Source organism: Panthera onca, chromosome E3 (genome assembly GCF_046562875.1).
Source record: "Panthera onca isolate mPanOnc1 chromosome E3, mPanOnc1 haplotype 2, whole genome shotgun sequence".
NCBI lineage: Eukaryota > Metazoa > Chordata > Mammalia > Carnivora > Felidae > Panthera > Panthera onca.
In genome coordinates this window covers 41,458,583-41,481,567 of record NC_138354.1, presented here as the reverse complement: position 1 = coordinate 41,481,567, position 22,985 = coordinate 41,458,583, and the positions used below count along the sequence as shown (strand labels likewise).

The 22,985-nt window shown below is 63.0% G+C and overlaps 2 protein-coding genes across 3 annotated transcripts; both read right to left on the bottom strand.

The window, feature by feature from the left end:
• Nucleotides 1–28: 28 nt before the first annotated feature.
• On the bottom strand, nt 29–5,210 carry WDR24 (WD repeat domain 24). The gene is made up of 8 exons (XM_060647964.3): nt 4,126–5,210; nt 2,961–3,138; nt 2,139–2,811; nt 1,464–1,582; nt 1,264–1,385; nt 1,065–1,169; nt 645–985; nt 29–490 (listed from the first exon to the last, which is right to left on the bottom strand). Exons 1-8 carry the CDS (start codon nt 4,604–4,606, stop codon nt 137–139), a joined length of 2,373 nt encoding a protein of 790 aa, XP_060503947.1. The 5' UTR covers nt 4,607–5,210; the 3' UTR covers nt 29–136.
• A 1,746-nt stretch (nt 5,211–6,956) lies between these two features.
• FBXL16 (F-box and leucine rich repeat protein 16) lies at nt 6,957–18,132 on the bottom strand. Of its 2 annotated transcripts, none has more exons than XM_060647966.3 (6): nt 17,763–18,132; nt 10,572–11,230; nt 9,386–9,894; nt 8,882–8,966; nt 8,476–8,539; nt 6,957–8,315 (listed from the first exon to the last, which is right to left on the bottom strand). In XM_060647966.3, the coding sequence occupies exons 2-6, from the start codon at nt 11,214–11,216 to the stop codon at nt 8,167–8,169; spliced, it is 1,452 nt and encodes a 483-aa protein (XP_060503949.1). In that variant the 5' UTR covers nt 11,217–11,230; nt 17,763–18,132; the 3' UTR covers nt 6,957–8,166. The 2 variants fall into 2 exon arrangements, with proteins under 2 accessions (XP_060503949.1, XP_060503948.1); XM_060647965.3 differs by having other exon boundaries at nt 17,768–18,132.
• Between the last annotated feature and the right edge of the window lie 4,853 nt (nt 18,133–22,985).

The window sequence follows — 22,985 nt, the reverse complement described above, 5'->3', positions numbered from 1 at the left end:
CCCCGGTCGCCCAGCGCAGAAAAACCGGGCCGTCGGCGGCGCGATGGGGTGACAGGCAGCCTCAGACCGCAGCTCCCGCGTCCTTTATTTGGTTCGCACGCCCAGCCCCACCCACCCCGGGCCCAGCGCAGATGGGTCACGAGTACTCGCACAAGTGGCCACAGCCCGCAGGGCAGTGGGAGCTGCCCTCCAGCCACTTCATGATGTGCTGCAGGTGGCCGCCGTGACTGCAGCCCTGGCACCACACGAACAGACCCTTGACCACGTGGTGGCAGACAGCACACATGCTGGCGCAGCGGTGGCACCGGTCACAGACCCAGCCACGGCTGCTCATGGGCCGCTTGCAGTGGCTACAGTTGACGTGCAGAGTGGTGGAGGCCTGGTTGAGGCAGCTGACGGCGCGGCTGGTGCTGAGCTTGACCACCTGGTTGGACACGTTCCAGAGGCAGAAGCGCTGCAGCAGGTCGATGTAGGACGTGTACCAGTGCTCCTGGCGGTGCGGAGAGGGGAGGGAGGCAAGAGGCCGGGAGGTGGGCGCGCTGTGGGCTTCACCCTGAGCGCGCCGGGTGCAGGTGAAGGCAGACGTGCGGGGGGGTCAGGTCTGGGGGTGGCAGGGAGGCCCTCCCGGAGACCCGGTCACCCACCTGGGTTTGCTCGTCGATGTCCTTGCGCACGCGTTCACCCAGCACAATGAGCACGGACACGGCCATCTGCACGTCGCCCTGCTCGGCGTAGAAGCGCAGCATGTCGCACACCAGGGCGCTGAAGAAGTCAGGCGGCAGGCGGCTGTCGTAGAGGGCGTGTGATACCGAGATGAGCGAGAAGGAGGAGTCCATGGGAGCTGAGGAAGCCGCGTCAGCCTCGCTGCCGCTCACGTGGGGCGAGTCGGCCTTGTCCTGCAGGTGCTCGGGGCCAGGTGGAGTGTCCACGATCTCGTGGCGTAGCGGGAAGGCCTCCTGGGGCAGCACATATTCGGGCTCCTCCGCTGCAAGGCAGGGGCAGGGAAGGCAGGGTCTGAGCCTCCAGCCCTGCCTCCCAACCCCACTCTCCCGGCCCCCACTCACGGTGTGCGTGTTCCGGGTCCAGCAGGTACAGCTCGTCCTCCTCGCCCTCCACGTCGCCCAGCAGGTAGTCTGCGGGCACATCGCTGCCCTCTGTCTCTTCGTTATCTGCCCACAAGGGAGGGTGGGCGTTCCAGAGGCAGCTGGTTCTGGGATACCCTGGCCCCACTCCCATCAACCCCCTGCCCGCCCCTCAGCCTACCCTCATTGGTGATGAGTGTGGCTGAGGAGTCAAGCAGCACCGTGTCGCTCCGTGTGTCACCCTTGCTACGGTCCAGCCTGGTCTCACTGCCCAACCCCGGGGCCATATCCTTCAGATTGAAACTGGGGACAGGGAGGGCTGATGGGTAGATGGGTTCCAACGGTCCCACCCTCTGTGGAGAGCCACCCCCAGGCGTCTACCTGTTCATAAGTGGCAAGCCGCAAGAGCTGCCCTTGCCCACGCTGTGGTTGAGGCTGGTGGCAGGCGCCAGGCCAGGGCTACAGTAGATGATCCGTAGCATGGTCCAGGTCTGTGCCACCTAGGAGCAGCCACCAGGCACTTACAAGGAGCCTGGGTCCCTGGTGCCCCATGCAGCACCCGCCCCCCCACGCCCAGATGGAATCACAACCTCTCACTGTTCAGCTGCCCCAGGGACCTAGCACCCTGGCCCACCCCAAGCGGGGGAAACTGAGGCCTATGCCAAAGGCAAAAATTCTAGCCTCCTTCCTACAGGGGAATAGACAAAAGCAGAAATTGAAGGCAGCCAACACGAAAATGAGCCTGCTGACCCAGGGAGACGAGAGTGGCTGCATGCACCTCTGCAGAGCGGGGACAGCTTGGGAAATCCAAAAGCAAAAACGAGCCACAAGAGGGCACTTGAACCCCATAACACCCGAGACCTGCACCCAGAGGATGGCACTGGCCTCGGGCTCACGGCAGGGCACTGGGCACCCTGTTACCAGGGTGACGGCTGGTGGTGGGAGCAGCCAGAGCTGAGTGCTAAATCCCTGAAAAGGGTTTGGATGTAACAGTCGGAGGAACCCCCAAGGTCATGGCCCCTGGGAGCCCATGGCCTCTGGGGCCACCCCGCCTACCTGGTTGCGGCCAAGCTCCCGAGCCACTTTGGCATTGTGGTCACAGAGCTCAGCCAGAGGCCGACCAGCAAGGGCATAACGCTCGGCCGTGTCCACAAACCAGCTCATGCTGCCACTGCCAGGCTCTATCTCGAAGACGCTCAGAGCACTGGACGCGAGGCCCACAAAAGGCTCGGCAGGGTCCAGCTTGCGCTTGAAGAAGATGGGGTGGCGCCGATCGCCAGCGTAGGGCTTGCGCCCAGACTCAGCGGCCACTAGGCTCTCCTTGGCAGCAAAGGCCAGGTCCCCAAAGAGGCCATAGCAGAGGCCTTCGGGGTTGGCGCGCTCAACAGGCTGGCTGGCATCACGGAACAGGTGTTGGCACAGCGTGCTGTCCTTAGAGCCGGAGAGCAGGAAAGAGGGGTCGTGTGGATGGCGCCAGGCGATGCCCGTTGTGACGTCGCGGTGCTCCTCAAACATGGCAGCCGGGACGAAAGGCCGGCGCACGTCCCACACGTAGATGTTATGGTCCACCATCATGGAGCAGGTGGCCAGGTGGTGGCGGCACTCGGGTCGCCACTTGACTCGAGCCACCGAGGCGATGGTTTGCACGCAGTGCACCTCCTTGGCGCGGTGCGTGGTCATGTCCCAGACCTTCACCATCTTGTCACGCCCACCTGTGGCCAGCCAGCCCCTGCAATAGGTCCGTGAAACCCTCAGCATCCTCTCCAGGGGTGGGAGGGCTCCCCGCTCTCTGCCTCACAGGTTCTGAGGCAGCCCTTCCATGAGCCCATCCATCCCACCCTACTGCCACCGCCCTCCCCTCCCCACCCCTCCCCACACCTGTCCTCAGGGTGCCAGTCGCAGCAGAAGACAGGTCCATTGTGGGCTGTGAACATCCTCTCACAGCGGTCAGGCCGCCGAATGTCCCAGAGCTGCACGTTGCCGTTCTCAAAGGTGGAGGCGAAGGTGAAATAGTCTCGGATGCTGAACTGGACGTCCCGCACACTCTCAGACTGGCCTGTCGACATCCATGGAGGGAGAAGGTGAGAGAGCCAGCCCACAGGAGGCTCCAGGAGAGAGGGCAGCCAGGTGTGGCGGCCTTGGAGTGACTGGACTGCAGTCACACGGCTGCCCATGACCAAGGCCGGGAAGCCTAGGAGGCGGAGTAAACACCCCTAAGCCTGCCTCGGGTGGGCGATGGTGGGCAGAGGCTTCACAGAGGAGCTTGGGTAGATCAGGTCAGGGAGCAGGATGCCAGGCATCATGTGGTTTCCGAAGCAGAAACACGACCTCGACTTTCCCTGCATCCTGCATCTGACGTGAGCCCTTGCACAAAGCTGCGGCCTGCCTTCCGGACTGGCCATCGGAGCACTGAGCGTTGTTGGGCTGTCTGCACTCCCCCGAGGGTGCCCCAGCTTCAGCCCCATCCCTTCGCCTTGAGGTGGAGTGCCGGGTCAGCTCCGGGGACCGGAGACCTTAACGGTCCACATCCACCCCCTGGACCAGCACACCAAGAGCCTTCAAAGACTCCAGCTTTTTCACAGCGCAGGTAGTTCAGGTGCTTTAGGAGGCCCCCCAATTCTCTGAGGCGACCGAGGGCTCCGCCCTGTGCCGCACTTGGTCTCATCAGGGTGAATGGGCCAGCTGGCCTTGAGCCAGTGGCGGAGGAGCTGGGCCTGCTGGGAAAAGAACTTGGGGGGCAGGGGCAGGCAGCATACTCCACCTCCTCTCATCCCTGAGCTGCGGACCTTGGAGGTCCCCGTGGCTTCCTTCATCCAGTGAAGCGGCCCGGGGCTCTGAGGCAGGAAAAGAGGAGGCAGCAAACCAAAGCGTCCGCTCAGCGGCCCAGGTTGGCCGCAGTCTGCTCAGGCTCTCCCTCATCCCACGCCCCCTGCTCCCATGCTGACCCTCAGCCACTCTGGCAGTGCTCTCGGGGAGCACACCTGAAGACTCTAGATGCACATGGTGCCCTTCTCCACCTGCCCGACCACCTCCAGGGCCTCACCAGAGAAGGTGCTGACAGAGTCCTTCCTGCGGAGGTCGAAGCACTTCATGAAGCCGTCCTGGGAGCCGCTGAGCAGCACGTGGGCTTCGGTGGGGTGGAAGCAGACTTTGTTCACCGTGCGCTTGTGCTCTGTGAACAGCTGGTCCTGCTTGTTGCGCGACGGCCGTCCCAGGTTCCACGTGACCACCACGCCGTTGGTGGCCGCCGTGGCCAGCAGGTTCTCATCCATCTGGTGCCAGACCACGTCGGCGCAGCTCAGGTTGAGCGACGGCTTGCGGCCCACACGCAGGTTCAACTTCTCCACAAACTGCTCGTCCTCAATGGCGTAGATCTTGAAGATGCTGCGGCCCGCCACGACCACCTGGGCGGCGTCACGGCACACACTGATGGCATTGGCCGGCGCGTCCAGGTGGCAGTGCATGGTGCGGCCCGTCAGCGCGCTGCCACCCAGGGCCGTGGTCACTCGGGACATCTTCTCCATGGCTGCCCGGGGGGGTGGGGACGCGAGGCCCGTCAAGTGGACTGGCCTGGTCAGCCAGGAGGGGCCTGTCAGTCCAGACCCGCCACCCTGGTTGGGTCCCCCCAAGCTGCTTAGTCCTGGGCCGGTCAGTCTTGGGGAGCCAATCTAGGACCGTTCACCGCCCCTCAGGAGACACGTCTGACTTGTGGGGAGACCCTACCCGGTCAGTGCCAGCCCTGGTCCCCGCTCCATCCCCCAACAGTCAGACCCGGGTGGTTACTGGACCTTCGGTCAGTCAGTGCCTGCAAGGATGCGAAGTAGTCCCCACAGTCCGTCTCGGGGCCTCCAGGGAAGAGGCGGAAGGGCCAGAGGGGCGCGGCGGCCACCGACGGGACTTCAAGGGCCAAGCCGGGTAAAGAGCCTGAGGGGTCTGGCCGGACGGGAGGCAGGAGACCCCGGCGGCGCGGAGCACTGAGAGTGGCGCGCGCGGGGCCGGGGAGGCCGCGGGAACACCGCTGGAGGGATCGGAGAAGCCTCTCCCTCCGCCGGCACCGGAGCCATCGCCTAAAACTGCCGGGCGGGCCTGGCCGGAAGCGCCAGGCCGGAAGCAGCCCTTCTCTTTCCCGCCCACCTGCTCGCCGGAAGTGGTCCGTGCTTGTCAGCCCCTCAGCGGAACCGGGCACCTCACTGCAAGCGTTCCGGATGAGGGAGCCGAGTTGGTGCAGCCGGAAGGATGGTCCCGAACTGTGGGAGAGGCGCTGCCGTGTGTTCCCGCGGTTCCGCCTCAGCGGTTGGTCTTTTGATGCTGGTGCTCGCTCTCAGCCAGCAAGTCCAGCCATCCCTAAACGAGTCCCGAATCCCTGCAGTCGTCTCCACCTCCTTCCTCACTCTCCTCGCCTGGACCCACCTCGTTCCCCCCGATCTGAGCCCCGCACAGCCGCCAGGTACCACTCTTTGGTCTAAGTCCACAGGGCTCCCCACCGCTCTAGGAATAACCCCCAGACTCCCGGCCTCCGTCTCTCCTGGCGCACTTCCAGCAACGGCCGCTTACACCGCTTCTTCCAGCCCACCGAGCTCTTTCCTGTCCGGGCCACGCGATTGCTCTGCACTCTCCGCTCTGCAGAAAGCGTCTTCTCCACGCTCCAGGGTTCGGCATAAGTATCTCGTTGTCAAAGGCCTTCCCCGGCCCCCACATCTAACATGTGGCCTCTCCAGTCACTGTCACCTCCACAGTGCTTGTCAAAACGCATTCCTTCGTTTACTGGTCATGGCGTGTGGCACACGAGTGTATATCAGGCAGGGATCATGCCTGTCTTGGTCTCCACAAACTCCGGTGCCTGACAGATCCTGCTGGTTCACACCACCCCCTGGCAATCGAATGACCCTCTCTGAGCCGTCCTTTCTTTCCTGGTTTTGAGTCCTGTTGGGTCCTTGCTGTACTGTATGATTATAGGACATCCCTGCCCCCCTCTTAACCTTAGTTACCCAATGCACGAAACAGGGCTCATTTTTGCCCTTCTGGAAGGATGGACTAGATTGTAGACATTTTGAGGTTAATCTTATACGTAATGACTTTGGTATCATTCTCTCCTCCCCAAAGCAATGAAAGCTTAGGGACCGTCTGTACTGGTCACTGCTGTGTTCCCAGTCTGCATAGTGGCACCAACCTCTGCGTGTTGAGAGAACCAGAAAGTGTGATGAGTTGAGCGGTGCACAAGAGTCCAGAGACTTGGGCCACCCTGGGCAGATACACCTTCCCCTGCCACGGTCGGATGACCTAAAAACAACTCAGACACGTGTTTTTACAACTTTTTTAATATATATTTTTATAAACAGGTCACGTGATAAAATAGCACAAGAAACACTTACCAAATATAAGGTTATATCTTCCGCATATACAGGAGAATGAGGTCGTTATGTACAATAAGAAAATGATTTTAGGGGTTGGTTGGTTTTGTTTTGTTTTCCTCTCTCCCCTTAATTTTTCCTCCTACAGTCGTTGGAAATATCACAGCTTCAGTTGCATTAATACTTTGGACAAATGGACAGCTGCCTCCTCCCCACTAGGGAGCCGTGGGGAGGAGGGGCTGAAGAAACTGGCTCCTGACCACCTCAGCCCCGGAGCTTCCTGTGGGCACTCCAGGACAGGGAAATCTTTGGGCTGTTGAACTGTTTCTCTGCTTCAACAGCATCTCTCGCTCTCTCGCTCGCTCTCGCTCTCTCTCTCTCGCTCGCTCTCTCTCGCTCACTCTCTGGCTCTCTGGAAACTGGTTACTTTCTTCCAACCAGACAGGGGGTGTCCCAAGATTGGGTGTGGGCACTGTATTTCCTGGGGCTCAAGGTTGGGATGGAAAGGGGTCCCAGCCCCCTCCTCAGCAATTGCCAAGATGTGCCAGCATCCCCAGGACTTCCGTATGTCTTGGGATTGGACAGAACATGGCGAGAGCCCATTTGGGCAGGCAGAGGTTTGGGAAGCTGGGGAGGGGGTGGGGGCAGCTAGAAAGGAGCCCTCCCTCCTCTGGATGCTGAGGGTGTGCTGGCCACCGTAAGATTGGAGTTGCTGGCTGGCACTGATCCTGAGCCTTGGCTGGGGCCCGCTTTTCCAGCTTCCACCTGACAGAGACCTGCCCAGGATAAAATGTGGCGCTGAGGAGGCTGGGCCTAGCTGGCTACAGGGACTGGTGTGGGGTCCACCCAGGGCTGTTTGCAAGGCCTGCAGGGCCTGAGGGTCGCTCCAGCTTGTGGTTTCTCAAGGTGGTGGTGTCCTGCCAGGGTTGAGGTAAGCTGCAGCCGGCTCGGTTAATGTTGACTACACCAATATCATTGTCAGCCAGGGCTGTCCCTCCCTCAACCCAATCCCACCCCATTCTGGCCCAGGGACCCATAGACCTGCCAGTGGGGGATGGGGCGAGCAGGGGACTGCGTCATACAGTGGCCAGGAAAAGGGGAGGTCTCATGGGGTCAGGCTGGCATGAGGTGGGGCAAGGGCGGGAGGGACTTGGGCTCCTTGGCGGGCCATGGCTTTGGCGGTGGCCTGTTTCCCCTCGCACCCCTCCGAGGGCCTCAGGCGCGGTGCAGTGGAAGATGCGGGAAGCCCTTGGGGCTCTTCTGGCCCCTGTGTCCTGGGGGACTCAGCTCCCCTCGATCCCTCCGGGCCCTGCCCGAGATGGGGGGACAGCGGGGAGACAGAGCGGGGTGTGGCGGGGAAGGTGGTAAGGGCGGCGGTCAGGAGAGCTTAAAGCGCCCCCTAGGACCGAGCCCCGGCCCCACCCCCCCACCCCCAGCGGGTGGACGAATGATGGAGGCGGCTGTGGTGCGGTGGAGGGCGGGCGTGCAGTGCGGGCACGAGGGGCATGCACAGAGTCCCCGAGTGTGCGTGCGTGCGTGGGGCTGGGCCCGCCCGCCGCCCCTCCCCGCCCGGGCGGGGCCGGGAGGGGCGCGGGGGCCGGGCGGTCACTAGGTTCGCCCTGCCTCCCGCGCTGGGCCGCAGGCGCGAGGGCTCCCCTGAGGGCAGGGCCGGGAGAAGGCGTCCCGCCCCCGGAGCGTGGCGGCTTCCTGCGCCGGGGGCGGGGAGGCCCGCGCTACTCGATGACGAGACAGCGGGGCAGGTGCTGCGAGAAGTACTTGAAGAGCTCGGGGGTGGCCCCGGGGCAGTTGGTCAGCTCTAGCTCCTCCAGCTCCTGCAGCTGCACCAGGCCCGACAGCCCCGTGGTGGTCAGCAGCGGGCAGCCTGCAGCGGGCGGGAGGCGAGGCGGCGGCTGAGTGCGGGGCGGGCGGAGCTCGCCCGGCGTCTCCCTCCGGACCGGGCCCTGGGACCCGGGGAGTCAGCCCCAGGTATGAATCGGCGCGAGGGACCCGGCAGGGCTAGGTGGGGGCGGGTGGGGTCTCACCTGCCAGAGACAAGAGCCGCAAACTCCTCATGGCCAGGAGGTGCTTCAGCCCGAAGTCCTGCACCTGGGCGGGAGGGCAGGGCGGGTTAACGACCTCCGGTCGCGCCCTGGCGGGGAGGGGGGGGGCACTTCTAGGGTCAGGCCTTGGGCCTGGAGCCGTTGGAGGGGCAGGGGGGCAGGGCTCAAAAAGGGGGTTTCTCGGCCTCCCAAGGAGCCAGGAGGCAGCGGGGGAGTGGCGCTGAGGGTCCCAGGGAGTCCGGGCGCTCGGCCTATGTCGCGCGCTAGGTGTGGAGGGACCCAAACTTCCTCTGACCCTTCCGGGATCAGGGCAGCGGGCTGAGCGGCCGGGAAGGGCCGAGTCCCCCACCTCCGCTCCCCAGTCTTCGGAGGTGAGGAGGGCGGGTACCTGGCAGCACCATCGCAGGTAGAGGCTGCGGAGGGACGACATGGTGGACAAGTAGCTGAGGCCAGTATCCGTGATGCGTACACACCTGTGGGTGCAACAGAGGGGCGCTGCCCACCTTGAAACACCCCGCCCCTCAGCTCCGCCCCTTCCTGCTTTTCCCGGCGGGTCCAGGCCTGAAGCTCCCCTCCGGCGGCACAGATGAGAGCGCTTCCCTTTCCACAGACTCTCCCCAGCCAGGTCCCCCCCAACCCCCACCCTGGCTGCTTGGTGGCACCACCCGTTCCCGGGGGGGGGGGGGCGGTTCAGCCCCACCCTTGTTACAGGGCCACTCTGGATCCCGGGTTTGTGAGCGCCCGTCCTCAACCCACTCCCCATCACGCGGCAGCGCCACTCCGCTACAGGTCGCTCCACTGGTCTAGGCTCCCCGCTCAGAAGGCCCCGCCCCGCCCCCCGCACCCCCCCCCCCCCCGCACCCCACTGCCCGGGCGTGGGGGTCGCGCGCACCTGTCCAGCACCAGCTCCTCCAGGCGGTGCAGGTCGCAGGCCACGTACTCGAGCGCCATGTCGGTGATGCGCGGGCACCACGAAAGGTCAAGGCTGCGCAGCTTGCGCAGGTTTTCGGCCACGAGCTCGACGCCGTCGTCGGTGACCTTGGAGCAGCCGGAGAGGCTGAGCGCGGTGAGGTTGGGCAGGCTGTGCACCACGTTGACCACGCCGTGGTTGGTGATCTCCCAGCAGGAGAGCAGACGCAGCGTGTGCGTGCTGTGGCCCTGGCGTGCTGTGAAGTAGGCCAGCGCCGTGTCCGTCACGTGGTAGGCCTGCAAGCTCAGCTCGGCCAGGTTGGGCAGCAGCTGCGAGATGGCCGCAATGGCGTCGTCGGCCACGTTGATGCAGTCGCTCACGCTCAGCGAGGTGATCCGGGCGCTCAGGCTGGACCACAGCCCCGCCTCGGTGAAGTCGTTGCAGCCTGACAGCTCCAGGCGCACGACCCCCTGCATCTGCTCCAGCATCACCTGCGGGCAGCAGGGCGTGGTGAGGATGGGGGGGGGGGCGGGGCGGAAGGAGCCCGATGAGGGGCAGAAAGCAGTGTTCTCGAGTGTAGACGGGTGTAAAACAGGACAAGTGCACTTCGCAGTGTGTTTCTCACATCACCACCACATTCTAAGAGAAGAGGCAGAGCACGGGGGGACCTGGGAGCTCAGGGCCTCTCCAGAGCAGGGGCTGGAGAGCACTTGGTGCTAAGGATTTGACGGTTAGAGTCCTGGCCCTGGGGAAGGGGCAGCTTGCACAGCTGCTCCTCTGGCCTGAGCACCTGCTCCCTTGCAGCATCCCTCCCCCCCCCCCCCCACCCAAGGCTGGCCTCACAGGCATGTAGGGCTCTGAGCTCAGAGGGGGCTCCCACTTGACTGATTGCTTTGATGTTGCTGTCTTGAAATTCTTAACCATCTTTGAACGAGGGACTTGAATTTTCATTTTGGATTGGGTCCCCCCAATTATGTAACCAGTCCTGCTTCCCCTCCCCCAGAGACATGATCCACAGAGCACCAGCACCACCCTCAGCTCCTTTGCTCCTTGTATGCCTGGGGTTTCCTCCGGGGGCACCCTCCCTCCCCCCACCCCCAGCTCATTTGCTGCTGCTTGGCCCTGCCCACCCCATCCCTGTCCCTTCCAGGCCACCGGTGGGGCGCACCTCCAGGCCGGCATCGGTGATGGTGGAGCGCTTGAGGCTCATGGCCTTGACGCCCTTCTTAGAGAGGGAGTAGTTGTCGATGAACTCACAGATGTCCAGGTCGGAGACACCAACCAGGCAGAAGCCCTCAAAACCACGCGCAGCGAAGCCCTGCAGGTTCACAAACTCCTTCTCGCCACCAGGCAACACGTTGTACAGCTCCTTGGCGTGCAGCACAGGTGTGAGGCCCGCCCAGAACTTGGGCTGGTAGAGCACACGCCGCCAGGCCTTGCACACCTGGGCCAGCACGCACTTCTCACAGGCCGAGAAGTACCAGAAGAGGCCATTGAGGATCTTTTCATCTGTGGCCAGTGGTGGCCGCTCCACTGGGGGCCCAGGAACTGGGACTGAGGCTGGTCCACCAAGGGGGAGCCCTGCCGGGGGGCACAGGCCCCCAGCTAGGGCAGCCCGTGGCAGTGGGGCAGCCAGGCTGGGCGGTGGGAGGGTGGGTGGGGGTGGTGGCTGGCAGGGCCGGTTCTTGGCAGCTGGTGTGCCCTTGGTGATACTGGCTGCACCCAGGCCGTTGGGCTGGCCCGGCAGCTTTACCAGGCCATTTCGAGGCAAGCATGGAGGCTTGGGGTCGCCGTCCACACCCGGGCTCGACATCTTCCTCGCTCGATCTGCAGACAGGGTCCAGGATGGGGTAATGAGTCTCCTGCCGCAGGAGGGCCGGGCTCCTTCCCATCCCAGGGCATCTCCTCCCCTGGCACTCCCAGAACCACCCAACAGAAAGGATCTGAATCCAAGTCCCTCCTTCCCCGACTGTGAGATCAGGGCTGTTCATGACTATGACACTCCCTGAGCACCTACTATGCGCACTGAGCTCAACCAGTACTCACATCTTTTTGACAGCTAGGTACTATGGTTCTCGTTTTAGAGATGAGAGAAGAGAGGCAGCGACAGACAGACACTTGCCTTTGACTGCTCCCTTCACCTTTACTACCCTGATGCCCAACATCAGTGTCTGCCAGGCCTACCTCTACCCGGGTAGGAACTGGGAAACTGAGGGAGCTGGTGTGGGGTCGCCTCTGCATCTCCACTGTGGGGTTCTGGCATGCCTCTGAGGAGTGGTTCCAGGACCCTGTCTGAGACTCACACACCAGCCCCTGAAAATGTCAGTGCCTACTGGAGGTTCTGTGGTTCATAATCTACCCAAAAGAAAGGGCGAGGTTTACTCTGATGCCAGCACAATGATCCCTGGACACATACTGTCCTGTAATCCTCCATCTAACCCGTTGAGGATCGTACTATGATGATCGTGCCCATTGTTACAGATGAGGAAAATCAAGCAGCATGAACTGTTTGCCCAAGGTCACAGTAAGTGGTGGAGTCGAGGCTTGGACTAGAGCTGGCTGTGGAAGCATATTTGTAGAGAGTTCCTCATAGGGTGGGACTGAAGCCACCCCCCCAATGCGCCCCCCCCACCAGGGCTCTGAGGTTGTGAGTGGGTGGCAGATGGCTTTAAGCACAGATAGCCCTGGAGAGGGGGGCAGGGGGACCCTCACAGTACCACCATCTGCTCCACATTCCAGATCTTCTCTCGCCCAGCCCCACTCTAGACATCCCACGGAAAGGCAGTGCACCCACTGGTTCAGCCATACAAGCTCTGGGGTCACACACCCTGGCTCTGTGGCCTCAGTGAGGCACTTTTCTCTGAGACTCACTTTCCTTACTTTTGAGCCTGAGAAAGGATGATACACCCCCACAGGACAACATGTGAAAAGGGCTAAGCATAGTGTATGGCCCACAGTCAGCATTTGGAAAGTGGTGAGGAAGTTGCTTCTAGACCCCATGGCCAGCCTGAGGGGAAGGGGTAAGGAGCCATTAGGAGGGAGGGAAGTGAGCCACCCTGCCCTGCTCTACCCAGCACCATGCCTCCACTGGCTTCCAAGCCCTGGACAGGACAACCCTTGCTGGCCTTCCACATCTGTGGAGGGGTTGCTGACCTGGGCTGGGACCAGGGGTCTATGGGAACACATGGCCTCATGGCTACCAACTCAGCTTTGGGTTGAAAGGCCTTCCTGCTCTGACAGCCATGAGCCCCCAGCCTGGCAGTCCACATCAGGCCCACCCTCCCCTGGGAAGGCTCCCCAACCTTGGCTGTCCCTTTACTGAAGCTCATGACCAGACAGTAGCAGCCTCACACTGGATAAAACACGACATTCATAACAACGTCCGCCGAATGTCCACTAGCTTCATGTCGGCCCCGTGTGTGTTGGGGCGGGGGGCGGGGGGAGCAGCCTGACACGAGGGCTGCCCCAGATCTCTTAAAACCAGTATGTGATGAGGAGACCGTTGTGGATCAGAAGTGCCTCATGGAGGGACAGGGTGAAGCCCACGACTGGCCGCCCACTCCTGGGACCAGAGGAGAGGCTGTCCTGTCGTCCTGTCGACTCCCTCCTGTGGGCTGTGCTGGGTTCAGAGAGGCAGCCCCAGCCTGAATACCTTCTGTGTCCCCGGTGCCGGGCGCCAGGATCTCAGGGCTCAGGGCGCGCCGCCCACCCGGCCTCCGCCGCTTCCCGCAGACCAGGCGCGGCTGGCTCGGCCCCGGAGCGCAGCACCATGGACAGCGCCCCTCCAGCCGCTGTGCGCGTGCTCGGAGGCCAGGCCCCGGCGGGCTCCACCGCGGACAGCGGCTGGTGGGGGTGGGGAGGGGGGCCGGCCCCGGCAAACCCAGCTCAGCAGGCGACGGGGCGGGGCGAGAAGCCGCCCGCTCCGCCAAGATCCGGAGGAGGCGGCGGAGGTGGCACCAGGGGAGAAATAACTCAAGAGCAGTGCCGATTTAGGTTAAAGATGCTCCCAGCCACGGGTGTGCACGTGGAGTGCCTGAGTTGGTGGTGGTGGGGGGCAGGGTGCACGTGGATGCCCCGGGCATCTGCAGGGCTCTTCCCTCCCCCCCGCCCCCATCCACCCCACTGGAGCTCACATTTGCACGCGCCCACAGTCCCATCCCCTCTTCAGGCCTCAGGGTGGAGCTGGTGAAAACAGCCAGCGGGTGAAGAGAGCCCACGGGAGGGAGGGGCCAGGTCGAGGATGGCCTCCTCCTGGGGGTGGGGGTGGGGGTGGGGGTGTCCGAGGCCTGGCTGCCCCTTATCTCACACTCACATCCCTGGCCAGAAGGCACTGCCCTGCCTGCCAGTGGGTCAGCCCTTCTGCCGTGCCTTCGCCTGGAGCTGCCTCTCGGCGGAAGCAGCTCTGAGCTCCTGACCTTGTCCATGGTCCTGCTGGGCTCCACCTGCACACTCCAGCCTCACTGACCCAGCCTGACAATCCTTGCTCTGTGGCTCAAAACTGGAAACAGCCACACCTTGGCCCAGGGGTCAGGGCTTTAGGAGAGAACCGAGCTTGCTGTCAGAGATGAGTCTTCCTGTCAGTTAGGCAGGGGGTCTCTTGCAGGGGGCTGGGACAAGTGGCCCTCTGCCTGGTCCCACCCACCCAGCCAGATGGGCTGCGAGACCCCAACCTCTTTGGTACTTGTTCCTGTCCCTACTGCATGCACTGGGGCTCAGAGGACCTGCCCGGAGTTTCTAGTCAGGATGGGGAAGGGGCAGTGGCCAGTCTTACGTGGTCTGCCTCCTCCTTTAGCACTAAGCACTAGGAGCTAACGCTAGGAAAAGAGGCGTTTTAAAAAGATGGCCAAACTTGCACTATTCTCAGCCTCAGCCCCTGGTGTCTTGTGCCTCCGTGTGGAGCGGAATTCTGGAGGAGGTCCTCCTGGGATAGGCTGCGGGGGCTCCAGGTTCCTGGGAGGACTCCAGAACTTGGTGGCTCCCAGGCCGACAGTCTCCAGATGCCCACGCTGAGGCTCTGAAAGGAACTGCTTCTTTTGCGGCCAAGTCACTGGGCCCTGAGACCTAGCAAGTCCACCTTACAGCCTCGCCTCTGGTTCCTCCCCAGCCATGGCCCTACAGTCCAGCCAGAACCCCTGTTCTGTATTCCTCATCCCCTCCCAGGGCACATGGTGGGCCCCCTGCTTGCTCAGTTGGCCTCCCTACTTCTTAATCCTGCCAGCTCCTCACCCTCCATTCTTCAGTGTGAGCACCACCCCGGTCTCCCCCTGCGGGACTCCCCAGCCCTGCAAAAAAGCATCTCCAGGGTCTCAGTCATTACTGTCCATCCATCTGTCTCTTCCCTTGGCTGGGGACTTCTTGAAGACAGGCAGCACCATGACTGAGTGGCCTCTGAGTGCTGGCTGAATGAATGAATGAATGAATGAATGAATAATGGCAGTCAGCAGGGTCATGCAGAAAGGGATATGGCTGCCAGATGCCCAGGAGGCTTGATGGAAGACAGGCCAGATGAAGAAGAGGGCAGTGGATGGTAGGGGAGCTGCTTGTAGCTCAGTTTGTTAATGCTGGTTGTAGCAGAGGCCACTGTCCACAGTGAGGGCAGCCACTGGGTTGGGTTGGTGCCAGAGTCTCTGAGAAGGCGCCCAAGACCCTGGGGCTTAGGGTGGGCCTTGCAATTATTCAGGCCCATGGGAAGAGGATGGCTCACATCTCTTTTTTGGCTGGGTCCCCACTATGGGAGCTGCAGGGTTAAGGAGGCTGCCTGCCCATCCCTCATAATCTGGCCAGATCCAGGGAGAGGGGACAGGAGCCACCAGAAGGGAGGGAGGAGCTGGTCCTGCCCTGCTCTTCCCAGTGCCACTCCTCTATTGCTGGTCTGAGCCCTTCAAACACTGCCTGACCAGGCGTGGGGAAAGTGGGGCTCGGAGACTGAATTTTCAAAAGGTGCACAAAGCTGGGATTTGACCCCAGTTTGTCTGACCTCCAAAGACCAAGCTAGGCATTGAGGTCCAGATGGTGACCCTGGGCCCCCAGCTGGTCTGCCGCTGGCCAGGTGCACTTCCTGAGGCCTCTTCCTCTGCCCTGTTCTGCTTCTCCTGTCCCCTGTGTCCTCCCAGCCTGGGACCTTAGGCTAGTGGTCTCCCCCAGCATTATCTCTGTCATGCCCCTGCTCTCTCACCAGAGGTTGCAAGCTGCAGGACTCTCTTCTTTTGGACTGCTCGTGCCTAGGAAACCCTCCACTCCTCATGGCCCCCAACTCCGAGATCTCTTCCTTCATCCCCGATACTCTGACACAGCCCACCGTGAATGCTGGAGGGGTCTGGCCCTGATAGGACCTGCACTGACCAATTCTCCCGGCCCACTGAGGCCCATGGAGCTGGGCAGGGCGTGGGTAGCCCGAAAAATTCACATCGGGTCGATCTGCAGTGACATCCCCAGGGACTGGGGTGACAACCAGCTTGGGATTGGGGACACAGTGCGGGCTGACAAACTCCATGACAAGCCCCGTGACTCAGGCACATTCACATCCCTGTCACTTTGCACATGTGCCAGGCAGCACTCCCTTCCCGCCCCCAGCCCAGAGATGCTTCTGGGGCGCAGGCTGCCCCACCCGTGCCCCGGGGGCTCCAGGAAGTGAGCACATGGCTTCAAAAGAGACCCAATGGGTGCTTCATCAGACCCAGTCCTGCGGTCAAGCTCAAGACAGCTTGGCCATGTGGGACTGGGCACCTTGGGGAATGGGCTTGGGCTCCACGCCTCATCTTGGCTCTTTTGCTCTGGAGGATGAGCCCCCCAGTGCCTAGACTGGGGGCATCTAGTGTCTGCCTCTTTGGGTGGCTGTCTCAAACCCTCCCCCTCTTCCCCACCAAGTGAAGTGATGGGGTCCAAGCCCACCCTCTGTGACTGGTCTGGCTGCGGCTCCAACCTGCCAGTGGTGGGGAAGGTTCTGAACCACCCACTTACCCCACAGAGCCTTCCTTCACTGCCACCTCCACTCTTCCCCTCTGAGGCATGGCAGCGAGCACCCACGTGTGACAAGAAGGGGCTACGGGCAGCCGAGCAGGGCCCTACCTTGGGGTGAGATGTCTCCCTGGCTCTCAGCAGCGCAGGCTTCCTGGGCCCGGGCCAGCGGTCTCGAGGGCCCCAGGTGCCCCTACCTCAGGGCTAATTGTGTCCTTCTTCCATTGGGAGAGGGGACTCACCGAAGTGCCCTGGAAGTGGGTGTGAACTGGAGGGTAGCGCCTGTCCAGAGAGCCTGCCCAGCATCAGGGGTACTTATAGGCCTGGCCCAAGTGAGAGGTGGCTGAGGAAGAGGGGAGCCAAGTAGCGGAGACGGCGGGCCCTTGGGGCCTGAACAGTCTGCCCTGCACTGCCCACGTTTATGACCGGGGTTTGGATCTTCCTTGTCCCCATAGCTCCTGGTCCAGACCTGTGGCCACCTCCTGACAGGCCAGCAAGTCTCCGTCAAGCCTTTGCCCTCTCAGGGACCCAGCCCAGGCCTCCGCTCAAAGGCGTTGGCTGAAAGAAGGGGCCTGGGAGGTGGCGGGTACCGGGAAGGGACTGACCGAGTGGGCAGGTGAAGCGGCATCCGCCATCTGTTGTCTCTTTGGAGGGAAGGCTTCCTGTGCAGAGGCCGGGAGGGGCTGGAGGAGTGGCCACTGGGCCGTGGGCTCCCTGAGGCTCCAACAGCGAGGCCTGCTTTCCTTCTGGGGTGATGGGTGGGGGACTCTCTCCCCGGAAATCCCGGGAGGCCAGACCCCTACCCTAGCAAGTCTCAGAGTGCCCGGTTTCCCTTCTGAGGCCGTCCAACCTTGGCCAAGGCTCGACCCCTCCTCCAGGACCAGGCACGTGGCCAGCCTCCTCCTTTCCCCTCATCCTCCTGCTGTGGTGGCAGCTCCACACAGGCCCAGGTGTCCAGGGCAGACTGGGCCCCCGCCATGCATCCACATGGCTCCTGGAGTGGAACTGTGTCTAACACCTGTCTCATAGGCCCAGGGGCTCGTGGTGCTGGGAGGCAAGCTCAGAGCTCAAAGGAGGTCCAGGATCTCACCCAGCCACGCCGGCTGGGGGCCTGCAGTTCTGCTTCCACGAGATATGGTCGGGCGGCACCGGCCCACAGCCCTGGTCCAGTGGCTGTGGGGAGCGTGCTTCAACCAGGCAGCCTCTGGGGTCAGGAGCCCTGGGAGGGCCTGTCAGGACCACAGGCTCAGTGGCCTCCGCCTGGGAAGCGGCCGCGCGGATGTGAGACCCTGGGGGGTGTTGGCGGCCCTGTCCGAAGCCCCCTCCCCCCTCCTCATTGTGGCCGCCGCGATGGCGTGGCCTGGCCCCTTCCCCGCTCCACAACCTGGCCCGGTGCACACACCTTACCTCGGCCCGGGCACCTGGCTCATGCCACGCTGTCCGCCGGGCGTCTTCTCGTCATGGGGAGCCCGGCATGGGCGCTGGCGAAGCGGGGAGGCGGCCGAGGTGCTGGCCTGGCCGGCAGGGCCCAGCCGCGCCCCGCGCCCCGGCCTGGCCGGCCCCCTCGGCCGCGCCCGGAGAGGAGCTCCCCGGTGGGAGAGGATCGGCTGCCCGAGCCTCCCACCGGGGAGGCTGAGGCAGTGCCCAGATAAATAAGGCCGCTTTGCAGGGAGCCGGGCGGGCGCCTCCTCCCTCCCCGCGCCCTCCTCCCCGCGCTCCTCCGCGGCCGCCGGCGGCGCCGCGCGCGCCCCCCGCCCGGCTCTACACGCCGCGCCCTCGCGCGCTCCCGGCGCCGGGAGCCAATCCGGTTGGCGAGCCCGGGCGGGGGCGCCGAGGATGCCGAGCCCCGCCCCGCCCGCCGCGCCCTGCCGCGCGCCCACGGGCACGCGCCGGCCCGGCGGCACCCCTGCCCCTCCGCCTCGGGCGCCCGCACAACAGCAGACCCGCGCGCACGGCGGGGCGGGGCGGGGCGGGCAGGGCGCGCAGCCCGAGAGCCGCCGGCCCGGGGAGAGCCCTGCCTGCGCGGAGCCCTGCGGGGGGAGAGGACTCGAGCTCTTTGGCGCCGGCGGTTGGCTCGGGGGTACGTGGTCCCGCGCAGACAGGTGCCGGCCCCGCGCGTCCCGACCCTGGGATGCCACCTTCGAGGGCAAGGACGGTGCCCCCCTCCCCCTCCCAGCCCTTCCTGCGGAGCGGAGCGGGCGGCCAAGCCCCCTTCATGGCCCTCACGTCTCCGGCGCACCTGCTGGGTGCCAAGTCCAGAACCCCCCCGCAGCGGGAACGCCCCCTCTCCCGCAGAGCCGAGAAACAAGTGACCACCAGATCATTTCAAGGGAGTGACAAGCGCGATGAAATTTCAAGAGGGCCACGTGACAGTAACCGCGGGAGGGGGCTGGAGGCGTCGCTCCTGAGGACAGGACACTTGACAGGCGACCCCAAGGATGGCAGGGTGGGCGAAGTTACCCCGGAAGGGGTGTGCACGGGTTTTTAGGTTTTGAGGACTTGAGCCTGACGAGCCCGCTCTGGAACCCGCTGGAGGCGGGTGTTGGTAATGGCCGCTGTGTAGGGACCAGGCTGGGAGAGGGGCCCGGGTGGGATGCAGAGGGAGGGTGTGCAGGGCTCTGTTCCGGCCTCCCAGCAGGCTCAGAGCAGAGAATGGAGGCTGATGGTGACCATCCCGGACCCCATCCCGGGGTCTCCTGGGAGCAGAGACTGGGGAGGGATCAGGTGTGGGGAGAGCAGAGAGGGGTCTTCATATTAGGGGAGGAGCCTTAAGGCCAAGAGGGAAGGCCCTGGAGAGGCAGAGGGAAATGAAAACAGCTGGTGTTCGCAGCGTTTGGTGGGAAGCAGGACCCAGTGGGGCTGCTGTGAGGTGGGGGCAGCTGCAGGGGGGGAGCCTAGCTGTTTGCGAGCTGGAGCGCTGCTTTCGCTGCGTGCAGGGCCCTGGATCCGGTTGCTGAGGCTGGGGTGACGGCCGCTTTCCCGTGTGGCAGGGGCTCAAGAATCAGGGTCTTGCCTTTGTGCTAATTCTGGTCGAAGCAGGGAGCTTGGCACGGGCAGTCAGAAGAGGACGCGTGCAGACCTCTGGGGTGACTGAGTGTTGTCACCCACACGGTCGCCCCTGGTGTGCAAGTCCAGTTCATCCTCCACCCCGTGGGGGCCCCGGTGTGGAGGGTGCGTGACCGTGACCTGGAGGACAGGGTTTTACCTCCTGCTTCCAGGAGGTGCCAGGACCTCGTGCAGAGAGCAAGTTCCGCCCTCAGCGGGGCCTCAGAAGACTCCCTGCCTTGGAAGGATCTGAGTGAAGAAAAACATTTATTCGGAGGGATGTGAAATACCGTTGTACAAGCCTGCCTCCCGAATACCAGTGGGTTCTGCTCCCTCCTCCACCTCTTTCACCCTCCCCGTCCAGCCAGCCGGCTGCTCTCCTCCATGGCTGATGGCGGCCACTGTTCTCCCCGTGGTGCAGGGGATTCGGCCCCATCCTCCTAGGGCTCTGTCTGCTCCGCTGCAGCCCAAGAAACCCCGAGTCTCCAGCACCGTCGGCCCCCAGCTGTGCCCTATACCTGGCCCCTTGCTCTTGGAGCTGTGGCCACACTGGCCTTCCTCCAGGGCCACAGTGCTCCCCTATGGTGTCCCCTCACCTGAACACCCCGTCCCATGGAGCACTCCTCACCTGGAGCACTTCTCACCTACAGCAGCACATCACCTAAAATACTCCCTCCCCTGGAGCACTCCTTGGGCTGGTGCATGAGCACAGAGGAGTCTCCCCAGGCCAGGCTGCTGGAGGTTTCCGGTTGTTTAGTCCCGGGAGGGTGAGGAGCGAAGGCTGTTGGCGCATCCCACCCTGAGTCCTTTCTATGAGACGGGGAGAAGGGTCACATCAGGGGTTGGGGCTGCCCACGATGCGGTCACTCCTCATGGCTGGCCTGGGGTTCCTTACAGAAGGTCCTCAGGCAGTTCCTTGTGGGGGCTCTGGGTACATGTGGCCTGGAGCCACCTGCCTGGCCCAAATCCTCCCGTCCGTGGTGGTGGTGGGGGGGGGGGGATCAGGCAAATATTTCCCCTCCTGGGAAATAGGTGTGGGGTCCAAGGGGGTGCCCTGAAGGTCAGCACGGCAGCTAGCACAGCCCAGGCTGTGAGAGCCCCATGCCCGATTGTAATTCGGCAGGCTCTGAAGCTTCCTGCTATGGAGCCATGGGTCACACTTTCCGCCTCCGTCCCCACCCTCCCTCCCGTGCCCCAGCACCCGGGGAGGGGCCGTGTGGGGCAGAGTTGTGTGTTCTGCCGTCCTCACCACTCCAGTGCTGGAATGGGCGCCCACAGGAGTGAGAACCTCAAAGCCTGGTGTGGCCATGGTGGCTGTGGGCATCAGGGGGTGGGCCCCTTTGCTGCCTTCTGCTCCCAGCCTTTCCTCCTCTTGGGACCCAGCCGACTGCCAGGGGCAGAGGGGCGGAGCAACAGGGCTGAGCATGACTCAGGGCCCAGCTGTCACCACGGCAACCCTGTCGCCTAGCAATGGCGGTCTCCCAGTAACGGTCGTCTCCTAGCAATGAGATATTTTCCTGGGCCCTGGCTGGAGCCTGGCAGTTATTTTTAGCTCAGCTGCAAGTCAATCTGCAGCTGCATTTTTGGCTCCTCCAGAAGATACAAGGTGTGTGTGTGGGGGGGGGGGGTGGATTTCTTGTCAAGGGGAAGAAACCCCCCCCATGACAGGAACCTTGCTGTCGAGGGTCTCCAGATGCAGCATCCATAGGTGGGCAAGGCCAGATTCTCCTGGGGGTGAGGGTCAGGGAAATGGGGTGCTGGCAAAGGGGAGCCAGAAGAGTCAGCAGATACGACCATTTCCCTGATGGGGTCTCTGGGCAGGCTGGTCACTCCAGCACCTTGGGAGACCCTGGGTCAAGCTGGGTAGGGGCAATCCAGGCCAGTGCTCATGGTGGATACCATCAGAGCACATCACTGGGGGGTCCGGGTTCTGGTAGGCTCCTGGCACCCCCTGGCATTCAGTTTGGGAACTGTCTCTGCTGTCCCCAGCCCCTAGCCCCACCCCAGAGGGGCAACACATCCAGGTGGGCCTAGCTGCAAGGGTCTGGATGACCACAGGTCCAGCTGGGGACTCAGGCAGGGCTGGCCTCTGCTCGGGCCTCACCTCTCCTTCTCCCCCACTTTTGCTGAAATGAGAGCCCAGGCGAGTCTTGTGCGAGTGAAATAACTTGACCTCTCTGTCTGGGCTTTCTTACTCTGGGGCCCTGTTCACTGTCCCCTCCAGGCCAAGTGCAGGCCCTTCGGTACCTGATGGGCCCGGGACTGGACCTGCCTCCTCCAACTCGCCACCTTCCTGGTTCCAGGTCTGTCCTGGGCTCCACACTGTCCTTGAGGCATTCCCCCTGTTTCTCGGACCTGCCGCTCCCCCAGGTCTTCGACCAGCTCAGCCCCTGCCTTGGTCATGAGGGTTCCTTGCCTGTGCCCCCAGGGCTGGGGCTTCCTGTCAGGCATCTGTTGTCCTCGGGGGCCGACCCCCTGCTTGAGTACAGGGCTCCGTGTGGATGCCCCTCCTTGTCCAGCCTCAGCTGCACCCCCTGCGAAGAACTAGGGTATGGGTGGGGATGGAGAGAGGCCCCTTGAGAGGGTCAGGGCCCTGAAGGTCCTGGAGCTGGGGGCGTGTGAGCACAGACACTGGGGTCTGAGATGTCTTTCATTCACTCATTCAGCCCTCTGTTCACTCATTGGTGCAGCCACTCACTGCTCATGTATTTACTGAACACCTGCAGTGTTTCTGGTCACTGCACTCAGTGATCGAGGGCAGGCATGGCCTGATGGACTCCTTATCCTACGGGAAGCAGATCTTTGATGGCTAACGACAGCAAGGTACTTTGCTGGTGGGAGGGCAGCAGCTGTGAAGACAGGTTGCCCCTGTGCAGGTTTTCTGAGGGAGAGAGTCGGGATTACCCACTGGGCGACGGTAAGAGGTCTGCACGGGGGAATCCTGGTGATGAGGAGACGGCTCAGGGCCAGGCCGCTGGCCACGGACACCCGCAGGACATTGACTCATTCTCTGGGGGAGAGCTGGCAGTGGGGAGTCAGAGACAGGGGCTCTAGGCTGGCAGGGGTGAGTCTGCAGCTGACTCCTCACGCTGCCACCAGAGGGCGCCCGGAGCCCACTACGTGCCTCAGAGACCGCGGCTGGACACGGGCCCTAGAGACTGGTCAGAAGGTGGGAGGTGGGCGTGGGCGCCTGGGCCGCAGCAGCTGTGGTGTTGTCCGGGGTGCCCTCTCCCCTCCTCCTACTGGAACCTCTTTTGCCTTCTATGTTCCCGGCACGGGCCCTGTCTACCTCTTTCATTTTTAACTGAGTAAAATTTGCTCCCTTGACCATTTTTTTAATTTTTATTTTTTAATGTTTATTTATTTCTGAGACAGAGAGAGACACAGCATGAGCAGGGAAGGGGCAGAGAGAGAGGGAGACACAGAATGTGAAACAGGCTCCAGGCTCTGATCTGTCAGCCTAGAGTCTGAGGCTGGAACTCATGAACTATGTACGAGACCATGACCTGAGCCCAAGTTGGGGCTAAACCGACTGAGCCACCCAGGTGCCCCTCCTTCCTTTCTAAGGTGGAATCACAGT